This window comes from Tupaia chinensis, unplaced genomic scaffold, assembly GCF_000334495.1.
Source record: "Tupaia chinensis unplaced genomic scaffold, TupChi_1.0 Scaffold146961_1, whole genome shotgun sequence".
Classification (NCBI taxonomy): domain Eukaryota; kingdom Metazoa; phylum Chordata; class Mammalia; order Scandentia; family Tupaiidae; genus Tupaia; species Tupaia belangeri.
Genome location: NW_006206814.1, coordinates 772,236 through 784,608, shown reverse-complemented (window position 1 = coordinate 784,608; position 12,373 = coordinate 772,236). Strand labels below are relative to the sequence as shown.

The 12,373-nt window shown below is 42.1% G+C and overlaps 1 protein-coding gene across 2 annotated transcripts in view; it reads left to right on the top strand.

The window, feature by feature from the left end:
• Positions 1-12,373, top strand: part of TOPBP1 (DNA topoisomerase II binding protein 1) — an 81,073-nt gene that overhangs the window by 38,183 nt on the left and 30,517 nt on the right. For both annotated transcript variants that reach the window (XM_006169279.3, XM_006169278.3), the window contains 7 exons: positions 2,023-2,146; positions 3,034-3,180; positions 3,301-3,403; positions 6,135-6,327; positions 7,455-7,675; positions 8,737-8,903; positions 9,114-9,225. In XM_006169279.3, coding sequence (XP_006169341.1) covers positions 2,023-2,146; positions 3,034-3,180; positions 3,301-3,403; positions 6,135-6,327; positions 7,455-7,675; positions 8,737-8,903; positions 9,114-9,225 — 1,067 coding nt within the window. The remainder of the gene's footprint in view (positions 1-2,022; positions 2,147-3,033; positions 3,181-3,300; positions 3,404-6,134; positions 6,328-7,454; positions 7,676-8,736; positions 8,904-9,113; positions 9,226-12,373) is intronic.

Sequence of the window (12,373 nt, the reverse complement as noted above, 5' to 3'; positions counted from 1 at the left end):
GTGTAGGTGTATACCTGGGTCTGAGGCCACATTTGTTTTTCCTTAGCGATACCCAGATGATAACCCTCCTCTGAGTGATAATACTCTAGGAATGCTCCTGGATTAAGGTGGTCTTTTTTGCCTGGCATGGTGATATGCAGCCCAACAAAAAAGTCATACCCACGACTTGGGAAACTGAGCAGGAGGGTTACAAGTTCAAGGCCAGGTTGGGCAACATAGAGAAACCAGTTCTTAAAAACAGACGGTCTTTTAAAAGACTTTGGAGGGAACCAGCAGTTAGCGTAACGGCTATGTCACTGGACTCCCACATAGTCGACTGCAGTTCGAATCCCGGACCCGGTGACTTAAAACTCACGCCGGGCGCGTGTGCGTGCGTGCCCAAGATCCCGAGAGGAGAATGGAGGAGAAGGGATTGTGGTGTGACCATCCCCCCTGGGGGTGATTTCTCACTTTCTGTTTCTCTGTCTCTCTGTCTGTCTGGCGAGCGCAAACGCCCTATAGCAAAAACCTCTCCAAAAAAAAAAAAAAGACTTTGGAGACAGATTATCAAATCTCCTTCCACCTGACAGCCTAAGCTAGAAACAGATCTCTACATAAATGATGTTAATGCCAGGGACTGAGAGTCCCACCTAGCTTGGCCAGTCCTGAGCCGACCTGCCCTCCACTGTCTGCACTGCCAGAGTTATGGATCTCTGCATCAGCATGCGCACACAACATCACGACTGGCTGTACAAGTGATGTAGTTAATATAATAAAGGGTTTGGTGCAGTTAGTTTCCTCTTCTCCCTTAGTCTTTTCTCAGTTTTCTATTTGATAGAGAAATAACGTTAGGAGAATGTAAGAATTTAAATTGTCTGGGGCCAGCAGGTAGCATGGAGGGTAATGTGACTGGGTCCCTCATGGCCCATTTCACTGGGCATGTCTGGGTGCAGGCCTGAAACCCTGAGAGGAAAGTGGAGGAGAAGGGATTATAGTGTGGCCATCACCCCTGGGGGTTGATTTCTCACTTTCTCTCTCTTTCTCAGGTAATTGCACACGCCCTATAGAAAAAAAAAAAAAAAAATCTTAGTTTTTAAATGTGATAATTATAAATACACATCTTCGTGTTTAATGTGTCTGTCGTGTAATAGCAAAACTTCTACCTAATGTTCGTATTATGTATATAACTATAATGTGATATTAAATACCTATTACTATACTGCTTATTGCCAGTCCCTGGGCATTGTCTCATTTCACTCTCAAAGCAGCCCCGTGAGGTTACAGATGTGTCAGAATTGAATACTGCTTTGGATCATCTGTTTGAATGTAGACTTTGTGTAAGACTTAAAATGGAACTTACAGCAAGGCTTTTTTAAAGTTTATTTCTTCCATAAGAGAGAGACAGAGACGCAGAGAGAGGCACCTTTAACAGGGTCTTCACATTGTAGTCCATCCCAGTCTCAGCAGCCCGGATCGCAGCCAGGCATGTGTGCACCCAACATGCTCAGGGGCTCTGGGAGGTGCACCCAGGACTTTCCTAAGATTTATGTGGTTTTCTTTTTCAATTTGTCAGAAGGTACATGTGCGTGTGTGCTCGATAGATTGAGACAGAGCGAGAAAGTGAAAAGCACCACCCATGACGAATGGCCACGTCGCTGTCCTTTGTCTCCCATCTCTCCCTCCTTTTGGGATTTCAGGCATGTGCGCACATGAACCCAGTGTGTGCTCACCCGCTGGGTCCAGGACTCAAGCTGTATAGCCGGCCACGTGGGATCCAGCCACTTAAGCACCGCACCACTGCTGGTCCAAGAAAGTGTTTTAAAGACTCCCCTTCTAAACCGCTCTGCATTTCTGTACTTAGAGCTCTATGCCTAAGATTTATCAGAAACAAAACCAACAACTGTAATTTAGTGTCCTTGCCCACTCTAGTTCTGCAAGTTTTGTGAAGGCCAGAATCTTCTGTTCACAGTGAGTAAGGATGATCTTAAACTACTGTGAATGTTTTTCTTAGTTACTTGTGCTTTCGTATTTGTTTTTATTCAGGTGGAATTTTGATGATACAGTGACCCATTTCATCTACCAAGGACGGCCAAATGACAGCAATCGAGAGTATAAATCTGTAAAAGAAAGAGGAGTACACATTGTTTCTGAGCACTGGCTTTTAGATGTAAGCAATGCTCTTTTCCCCTCCCCTTTCTGTTCATTAAAAATGTATACGGAGGCCAGTCCCGTGGCCTACTGGGTAAGAGAACCAAATCCCATGGGGCCAGCTACATTGTTCAAATACCAGACCCCTCGGGGCTTGAAAAACATGCCAGGTACATACCGTGTGTGTCCAAATCACAACCAGATGGGGAGATGGAGATGGGATCGTGGTGTGATGACAGCGCCTTGAGGGGCGTCTCCCCTCCTTTCTCTCTCTGGCAAATGTGTGCACCCTCGGGCAAGTTGTTTTAAAACATTTTGTAACTGTTCAAATGTTTGCATAGAGAAAAAACTCAGACTCTGAGCTTACGTAAACAGGTTTGATGATGTCTTGTATTGCTGTGCACGCGTCATTGCTTTGGTGTAAATATTGTACTTGACAGATCTTTAATGGGTACTCTTTCTGATTCTCTTGATTCTTTACTAAATATGAATGAGAATTTTATGACAATATGAGGAGAATTAATGTTTAGCATACTAATACAGGTTAGACTGTGTTTCTTTTTTTTCCTGGGCATTCCCTGGACCATAATTAGACCTTGGTGAAAGCATAGAAATAGAATTAAGAGTTTATGCTTCAGTAGTTATGACATTTAAAAAGAGGACAAATTCTCGTTTGTGTGATGGGAACATTTCAGGGTAAATTACTTTTGAAAACTTTTTGGTGAACTTTTAACATCTTTGTAATATTGGGTTGTTGGAAAAGTCATGACACATTTTTTTTTTTTGCATAGAAATACATCATGACTTTTCCAGCAACCCAGTGTATTGGCCGTCCTTATCCAGCTTAATATCGTTTATTCACTAGAATTCGTTCAGTCCTGTTTAAAGCATGCCATTGTATTCCAGTGTGCCCAAGAATATAAACATCTTCCCGAATCTCTTTACCCACATACTTACAATCCCAAAATGAGTTTGGATATCAGTGCAGTGCAAGATGGCAGACCCCGGACCAGCTGCCTGCTCTTGCCTGTCTCTGCAGCCAAGGATGGCGAGGTAGGTGATGCAGAGGGTGCACTTACCTGTGACTAGACGTGTGGGTGTATAACCGTACATTGCTGTGAAACCTTACGCAGTGGCATGATTTGAGGAGTTGTCATTTTTCACTTTTGATAGCCAGATCATTTGCTTTTAGAAGAAAATGATATAGATGTTATGAGCACCAGTGATAAAGAATCAGCACCATCACATGGAAGTGGAAAAACTGACTCTAAAGGGGGTAAGTATGTTAAGTTACACATTTTTTTCAAATATATTTCCTGTAAAATATATGCTTTCTTTTGTCAAAGAAAATTTATTTAATTTATTAGTTTTTTATTTGTTTTTTTATCACATGAGTTTTGCCAGAGAAAGAGGGAGATGAGAAATCAAGCCGCCATGTCCGAATTCTAACACCTTAACCACCACACCACCTGCTAGCCTCATTCTATGCTGTCTTTATATCCGCTGGAAAAATAAAATTTTCTATGCTGCTAAATACAAGCAAGGCATATATTTGAGAATCAGTTCATGGTTTCATGCTGATCATAAAGTGATAATGTGTAAAGCTTTAAGTGACTTAAGTATGAAACTTGTGAAATTTATGAAACTGGATAATTTACAGAGTTGGTGTGGTATGACCTTATTCATTAAAGGTAGGTAGGAATTGGTGATTTTTTTTTTTGGAAAGGTTTTTGCTATAGGGCGCATGTGCTCGCTAGACAGACAGAGACAAAGAGACAGAAAGCGAGAAATCACCCCCCGGGGGGATGGTCACGCCGCAATCCCTTCTCCTCCATTCTCCTCTCAGGATCTTGGGCATGCACACACACGTGCCCAGCGTGAGTCTTAAGCCACCAGGTCCGGGACACAAATCACGGTCGACTACATGGGAGTCCAGCGACATAGCCATTATGCGAACTGCTGGTCCCAGGATTGGTGATTTTTTAAAAAGTTGTTTTTTGGGGGCCAACTAGTGGTGTGATTAAGGCAGCTAGATCCCCTATGACTGACTATGGTTCAAGTCCCAGACCCAGTGACTTTAGAAACATATGGGGCATTTGTATATGCAAATCAAAACCCTAAAAGAAGGGAGAGACCAAGGAAAGGGGGTTGCAGCTTGTCCATCCCCTCTGGGAGATGCCTTTTCACTTTCTCTCTCTGTTTCTTTCTCAAGCACGTGTACCCTCTGGCAAAAAGTTTTTTCAAAAATTGTTCTTCGATTCATTCTTTTTAGTGATTTCTTTCAAGAAGTTTTATTATGTGTGAAAATCTAGTTTAACATATGTACATGGTTTTTAAAGATACAAAGAGTATGAAGAGTCTCTCCCACCCTTACTCCTAGCCTCCCAATGTTACTAGTTCCTTGTATACCCTTCTAGAGCTGTTTTATGTGTTTGCAATCATAAATGGGCATTTTTCCCATCTTTTCTAACAGAAATATGTAAGTAGTAGACCTTTGTGCAGCCGTTTGAGACCTTGATCTTTCTGTTGAACAGTTCTACTTGGAGCATATTTCCTACTAGTAGATAAGGAGCTGCTTTTTTTTTTTTTTTTTTTTTGCAACTGTAGTATTCATTGTATGAATAACCAACCTGTATTTGGCCACCCTCTGTTGATGGGCATTTAGGTTATTTCTCATTTCTTGTTATAGTGTTGCACTGAGTAATTTTTATATGTAGGTGTCTTTGTTTTGCCATAGGGCACGCGTGCTGCAGGAGAAAGAGAAAAAGTGAGAAGTCACTCCCCAGGGTAATGGCCATGCCACAGTCCCTTCTCTGCTGTCCTCCTGTGATTTGGGGCTTGCACGGACATGCGGCTAGTGTGATTCCCTGACCTCCAGGCCCGGCACTCAAACCACAACCGGCCATGTGGGAGTCTAGCACTTTAACTACCATGCCACCTGCAGACCCTAGGAGTCCTCTTTTCAAAGATTGATATTTTCTATTTCCCTTACTCATTGTATTTTTATTTTCTATTTTCCTTACAGCTTTTTCTTATTTTATTAGTCCCACTCTGTTCATTCTAAAAATATTTATTTATTTTTATTTATTTATGTAGAGGATTTTGCCTTAGGGCATGTGCACTCATCAGAGAGAGAGAGACAGTGAGAGGGAAAGTGAGAAACCCGTTCCCCCCCAAGGGAAATGGCCACGCCACAGTCCCTTCTCCTTCATTCTCCTCCCAGGATCTTGGATATGCATGCACAAGGTACCAGTGTGAGTTTCAAGCTACCAGGTCTGAGACTCAGAACCTCAGTTGGTCACGTGGGAGTCCAGTGATGTAAATGCTACACCATCTGCTGGCGCCTAGCGATAGCTATTTAGTACCTACTCTAGTGATTAGTTTACAAAGTAATCAAAGATAAATATGTGTAGTCTGTTGTTTCAGAAATTGTTGGGGAAAATCAGGTAACACACAAATAGCTATGGTGCATCCCTGAGTTGTGAATACGACGAGAGAGGGTCAGAAGCAGACAGGGAGCTCTGCAGAAGGTTGCCATCCTGTAAGTCCTGGTGAGATCCCTTCCGAGGCCTTCCTGACTTTGAGACCGCGTCCTTGTGGTAAAGAGTGCCTTTCTGTTCTGCAGTATTCAGAGCCTTCTACCTTACTGTAGCCTATCGTGAGTATTTAGCACATGTTATGTCACATTTGTTTTTGGCCAGATCTAGACAAAATATATGTAAGATATGGGGAAGAAAGGACCAGCTGATGTGGTTGTTAAGGCAACTAGATCTCACATGGCCAACTGTGTGGTTTCAGTTTTGGACCCAGCAGCTTGAGAAACTCACAGAGCACGTGTCCTGCGCATTCCAGATCCTGAGCGGACAGAGGAGAAGAGACTGGTGCGGCCATCCTCCTGTCTCTCCCTTCTGTCTTTCTCTAGCTGAGCGTACATGCCCTATTTTTTTCTTTTTTTTTTTTTTAATGATGAAGAGAAGCTCACTTTGGGTATTTATGTTTATTTCCAGCTTTGACACAGGCCTTGGAGATGAGAGAGAACTTCCAAAAGCAGCTTCAGGAGATAATGTCTGCAACATCACTAGTGAGACCCCAAGGGCAGAGGACTTCTCTCTCAAGGAGTGGCTGTAACAGTGCTTCCTCAACGCCCGATAGTGCCCGCTCTGCTCGCAGTGGTCGAAGTAGAGTCCTAGAGGCACTGAGGTGTGTATCTGTCTCCGATGACAAGAAGACTGGATGACTTGAAAGGAAGGTCTTTTGTTTTCATTTGCCAGAGGGCATGTTTGCTCATGAGAAAGCACTCTCCATAGGGCATGGCTATGCTGCAGTCCCTTCTCCTTTTCAGGATTTTGGACCCAAATGCACAGCTATCTGGCTTGTTTGTCAAGTTACTGGTTCTAGGACTCGAACTCTACAATCAGTCATGTGGGTTCTGTCTCCCATAACTGAGGCCACAGGCTGGCCCAGAAGCTCCTTATGCCTGCTGGTGCAATTCCCTCAGTTAGGTTTATGAAGCACAAGTCTGGAGTAGCAATTTCTCCTTCCCAGCTTAGCTTCTTTCCCCCTCATGCTCCAAGTGGTTTTAGAATTCTTACTTGAGGGGCTGGCAGATGGCGTGGTGGTTAAGGGTGCTGGACTCCCACATGGCTGACTGTAGTTCGTGTCCCGGACCAGGCATCTTCCTTTCTTCCTCTCTCTCTCTCTCACTTTCTCACTTTCTCATTCTGTCCCTCTCTGGTCAAGTTGAAGTAAATAAGTAAATGAATAAATAAAGTAAAAACAAGAATTCTTACTCGCAGGCAGGAAACAGATGCAGAGGTTTGTCCTACTCCACGTTCCTGCTTCAGAGTGAGGCATGATTAATACTTCTTCCTTCTTCCCCTAAGGGAAAAAGACCCATTTGTCTCATTTGAAATGGACTCATTGGGCAGTCCTTTCTGTTCTGTAGTATCAATATGATATAGTACAAGGGGGCTTCAAAAAATCAGTGGGGAAATAGAGTTAAATTATTACTAGAACTACACGTGCACTTTATATTCTCTGAATTTATCTTCTAGGAAAGATGATTACAGATCTTAGTGGATGTGACAAGTTCAGTAGCATAAATTCACCTTGCTTCTGATAGAAGAAAAATCTCTAATTGTATGGTCTTTAAATGATTAATTGAACTGTATTTATCTTATGCTAACTTATTTTATGAGGCCTTTTTTTTGAAAAAATTCTCATTCTATAGGGTGTATGACCTTGCTGGAGAGAGAGAGAGAGAGAGAGAGAGAGAACCCCCTGGGGGCTTGGCCTGTCTGTTTTAAATTACCACTTCTATTCCTTAGGCAGTCTCGTCAAACGGTGCCCGATGTCAACACAGAGCCCTCCCAAAATGAACAGATCATTTGGGATGATCCTACAGCAAGGGAGGAAAGAGCAAGGCTCGCCAGCAATTTGCAGTGGCCTAGTTGTCCTACACAGTACTCTGAGCTTCAGGTTGACATTAAAAAATTGGAGGATTCTCCGTTCCAAGAGCCTTTACAGGGTCTAGGAATTGCTGAACAAGGTAAGGGGAGAGAATGTGTTCCCTTGTATGTGCATGTTGACCTCTTCAAAATAACAGGTAAGGGCGACGAGGTTCTCTTGAGTTGACTATGAAAACAAAACTTAGCAGATCTTTCTGATTTTGGTTTACACATAAGAGTAGGAAAAATCATTTTAAACAAGGTACTCTGTCAGTAATTTGAAATTATATTTTGGTCATTAAATTTGGAGGTTTAAAATGAAATATTCTTTCCAGACATAATTCTCCCCACCCATTGTCCTTTCAGTCTAGTGTTTTTGAATGTGTAAAGTTAATATTTGGATTTTCTTTGTGTTGTGAATTCTGCTCAGCACATTTGTTCTTGGATTGTATGAGTTCCTTTCTGAATTTCCTATTTTCTTCTTTGCCTCAAAAATGGAATGCTTCATATCTCTTTTTTTTTTAACCCCTTTCTCTTCTTTTTCTTATTCCAAGATCATTTCTCTACCCTAGATGTATAGATTTATCTCTGATTCTAATGAATTTTTTTCTAAGTGTGGAGTTGCTTTCATTTTTAGGTTACAAATCTTGGTTACACTTTATTGATAGAAGCTTGGTATTTAAAGAAAGGATTGGGAGGGACCAGCAGGTGGTATAGTAGCTAAGGCACTGGACTTCCACATGGCCAAGCACGGTTTGAGTCCCAGACCTGACAGCTTAGAAATCATACTGGGTGCGTGTGTGTGCGTGCCCAAATCCTGAGAGGAAAATGGAGGGGAGGGGATTGGGGTGTGGCCATCCTCTCTGGAGGGTGATTTCTTGCTTTTTCTCTCACTGTCTGTCTCTGGTGAGCGCACACTCCCCATGTCAAAAACGTTTTAAAAAAAATTAAAGGGTTCAGAGAAGCCCATGGGTAATACATTTGCCCGTTTAAAGCTAATGAATCACATTTATTTATAAACTACAGAAATAGAGACGTCTTTTGCTGTGCCTTTTACATTCTAGATTTTGCAATCACTTTCATCTTAACTAAGAGTGTTTCCTGGAATTGGTTCTTCATTGTATTTGGCTAATATTATACTGCAGCCTTTTATTGCCTTCAGCTGTCTGTGATCCTGGAAATGTGTGTGTGACTGAAGTCCCCAAACACCCCATCCCTGAAGAGCCAGGGACTCCGGTAAAAGATGGCCATCTGATCCCTACGCCTCAAGCCCCCAGTATTGCCTTCCCCCTGGCCAACCCACCTGTAGCTCCACACCCTGGAGAAAAGGTTTGTCGATCCTTGGGTCATATCGTCATGTTACATTGGAAACTTGCTGGTATCAATATTGAAGATTCCCCACATGTTGGAAACTGTATCTCTTTGCATTTTTAAAATTATTTATATGTTTGATCACTCAGAAGACCACTATAAAGGAAATGTACATGTGGTAACTTTTTTAATGTTAATATTTTCTAAAATAGAGCTCTTCTGTTCTAGATTACGACGATGGAGGAGAATTGTGAAGAATTGAAAAAACAGTACATATTTCAGTTGTCATCTCTGAATCCTCAAGAACGTATTGATTACTGTCACTTGATTGAAAAACTAGGTACCACTATTTCACTTAAACCAACAATGTGCCCAATCAGTACCTTATTTGGAAAGTCAAATGTAACCAACATTGATAACATTGTTAAGGTCTAGAAATCAAGAAACGATATGATTAACGTGGCTGGGATATAGATTGAGTCAGCCCTGGACCTTTGATTTTACGAAGCTTTCATCTAAATCTTCAGTCACCGTACTGAGCCCTCTGGTAGTGCAGTGGCTAAGCGCTGCGCAAGGTAGCCAGATCCCACACAGAGGTGGTTAGAGTCCGTGTTGCTGACTCGTTTGAATTGTGGCCCTGGTGGCTTGAAAGACATGCTGAGCATGAGTGCTCAGGATCCTGACAGTGAGGAGTGATTGAAGAATGGGAATTGCGCTGTGATCGAGCCCCGCTGGAGGGCGTGCTCTTTCTGTCTCTCTTGTGTATGCGCATGCCTTCTGACCCTCCCGCCCCCAAAAAAATTAGTCACTGGATCATGAAATTTATTTTATATTTTTAGAGTTTTTGTTTTGTTTTTCTATAGGGCGTGTGTGCTTGCTGGAGACAGGGAAAGTGAGAAATCACCCCCCCAGGGGGCGGGCCACACTGCAGTCCTCCTCCATTCTCTCAGGATTTGGGGTACGCACACACACACTCGCAGTGTGAATTTCAAGCTGCCAGGTCTGGGCTGGAACAACTCTGTGAGTCAGGTGCTTCAACGACTACACCTGCTGGCCCGAGATCATGATGAAAGACTAGAGATTTTTAAATTTCAAACTGAAGCCAGTAGTTAAGATTTAAGAACTCCCATGCTAGGGCCGGCTCCGTGGCATAGCAGTGATGTGCTGCTTGAGGGAAGGGGGTCCCAAGTGGCAACCTTTGTCTGGATCCCCAGACCCATTAGCCTAAGTGTTGACAGACTGGAGGAGTAGACGAAGGTGAAGGGGAGCACTCGTAGCCAGATCCTGTGTGGAGGGTTTGTGTCTCTCTCACACTCACTAGATTTAAAAAATGAGTCCCTTGTGCTGCTTTAGCTGCTTTACGAAACCTCAGATGAAGTCAGTGAAACAATTAGCTTAGAACGTAAATGAGTGAAGCTGAAAGTGTAGTACTACCCAAGGATACTTTTTTTTTCTTTCCCTCGGGATTTTGGCGTGCATGCCTACGTAGCCAGTGTAAGTTTTAATCGAAACTTGAACTGTGGTCGACTATGTGCGAGTCCCACTCCCATACTATGTTCTTACATAACTTATTTTATTTTTTTTTCTGAAAGGTGCATGTGCTAGACAGAGAGGGAAAACACCTCTCAGTGGGGTGTGCAATCTCATGCTGCAATCCCATCACCATTTCCCCATCCTATTGGGATTTTCGAGCATGCACATACTTGCCCCTGGCATGGTTTTCAAACCACCAGGGCTGGGATTTGGACCACAGTTGGCCACATGGGATCTGGATCCCTTCACCACAGGCCATAGGGTCATGTTATTCTTGTTCTCCTAATTGTCAGGCTGTCCACCTGAAGTCATTCTTGAAGCAGTGTCCTAGACGGGCCAGAACAGTAACCTGACGACGTGCTGTTGCAGCATTGTGCATTGTCCCACAGAAATAGAACATGACCCATGTGTGTCATTGAGTTTTCTGGGAGCCATATCTTTAAAAGTGTAAAAAAAAAAAATGGTGCAATTAATTTTAAACATGTATTTTATCTTTTCATGTACAAAACATTAGCATTCAGCATGTATTCAGTATAAAATATCAAAGAGCTATTTTCCTTTTTTGGTGCCGAGTCTCTGAGATCGGTACACGTTATACTTGTCAAACATCTCAATTCGGCCTAGCTGTGTCTGGTAGGTTTTATCTCCTTATGTTTCTGGGTCCCACCATATAGGACAAAACAATTCACAGAGTTACGGAAATTATAGTGAGAACTTAATCTGACGGCTCGATAGCGAGAAAACATAATGATTATTTTTATTAGTGGCTGTGAGTCATCAAGGAAGAGTGTTAGTGCTGTCCTTTGTAGGGTGTGAATAACTATGATATATATCATTTCTCGTGTTTTTTTTTTTTTTTGGTCTAACACACTTATATATTTGAGAACTGTTTCTTAGAAACTATTTACATAGAACATTTTGTTTCCCAGTGGCTTGAAAAATTAGTTGACCTTATTAGTCAGAATTGCTGCGCTTTACCCAGAAGTCACCAAGATGAAAGGCTTCAAGTATTTATCTCATAGAGCTTTTTACATTTCTGCAAACTCTGGGCAAGAGTAGTAGAGATTAAAGAGTTAATCTAAAAAAGGACAGCAAGCAGAGGCAGATGGTACAGATTTTGCTCTGATTTTTGGAGTCTGAGAGTTTCTGAGGTTTAAACCCAGAGAGACGTTATAGATGTTGTATCAGGGCCAGCAGGTGGCACAGTGGTTAGGGCACTGGACTCACATGGCCAACTGTGGTTCAGGTCCTGGATCTGGTGCTAAAACTTAGGTTGGGTAGGGTCTGGCAGGTGGCATGGTGACTACGGGTGCTAGACTCCCGTATGGCCAACTGTGATTTAAGTCCTAGGCCTGGTGGCTTGCTTTCTTTCTTTACCTCTCTTTTCCTATTCCTCTCTGATCAAAATTTAAAAAAATAAGTAAATAAATAAAATTAAATTAAATCATTCTTAAAAGAATTTAAAACAAACAAACAAAAAAAACTCATGCTGGGTGTGTGCCCAAAATCCCAGGAGAAAAATGGAGGAGAAGGGATTGTAACATGGCTGCCCCCTGGAAGGGGGTGATTTCTCAGTTTCCCTCTCACTCTCTCACTCTTGTCTCTCCGGCACATGCACATGCCCTGTGGTAAAAACCAAAAATAATAATAGATACTATGTGACCCTTTGTATTGTAAATGATGCACCTGTGGCTAGCTGATATGCATAAATAAATCAGTCTGTATTCTGAGTCACAGAATAAATTTGTTTTATAGTATGGAATTTTATCTTATACTTTTTTTTCTTCTGAAACATTTTTTAATTAATTAATTAATTTACATTCATTTCCCGAGCATTGTCAAAGCATACAAAATGTGATTTCCCATCCAGAATATACTTCATTGTGGTTCAATCATACATGTTATTGTCAATAATTTTCCATTTTTAGTTTCATATATATATATATGTATATATA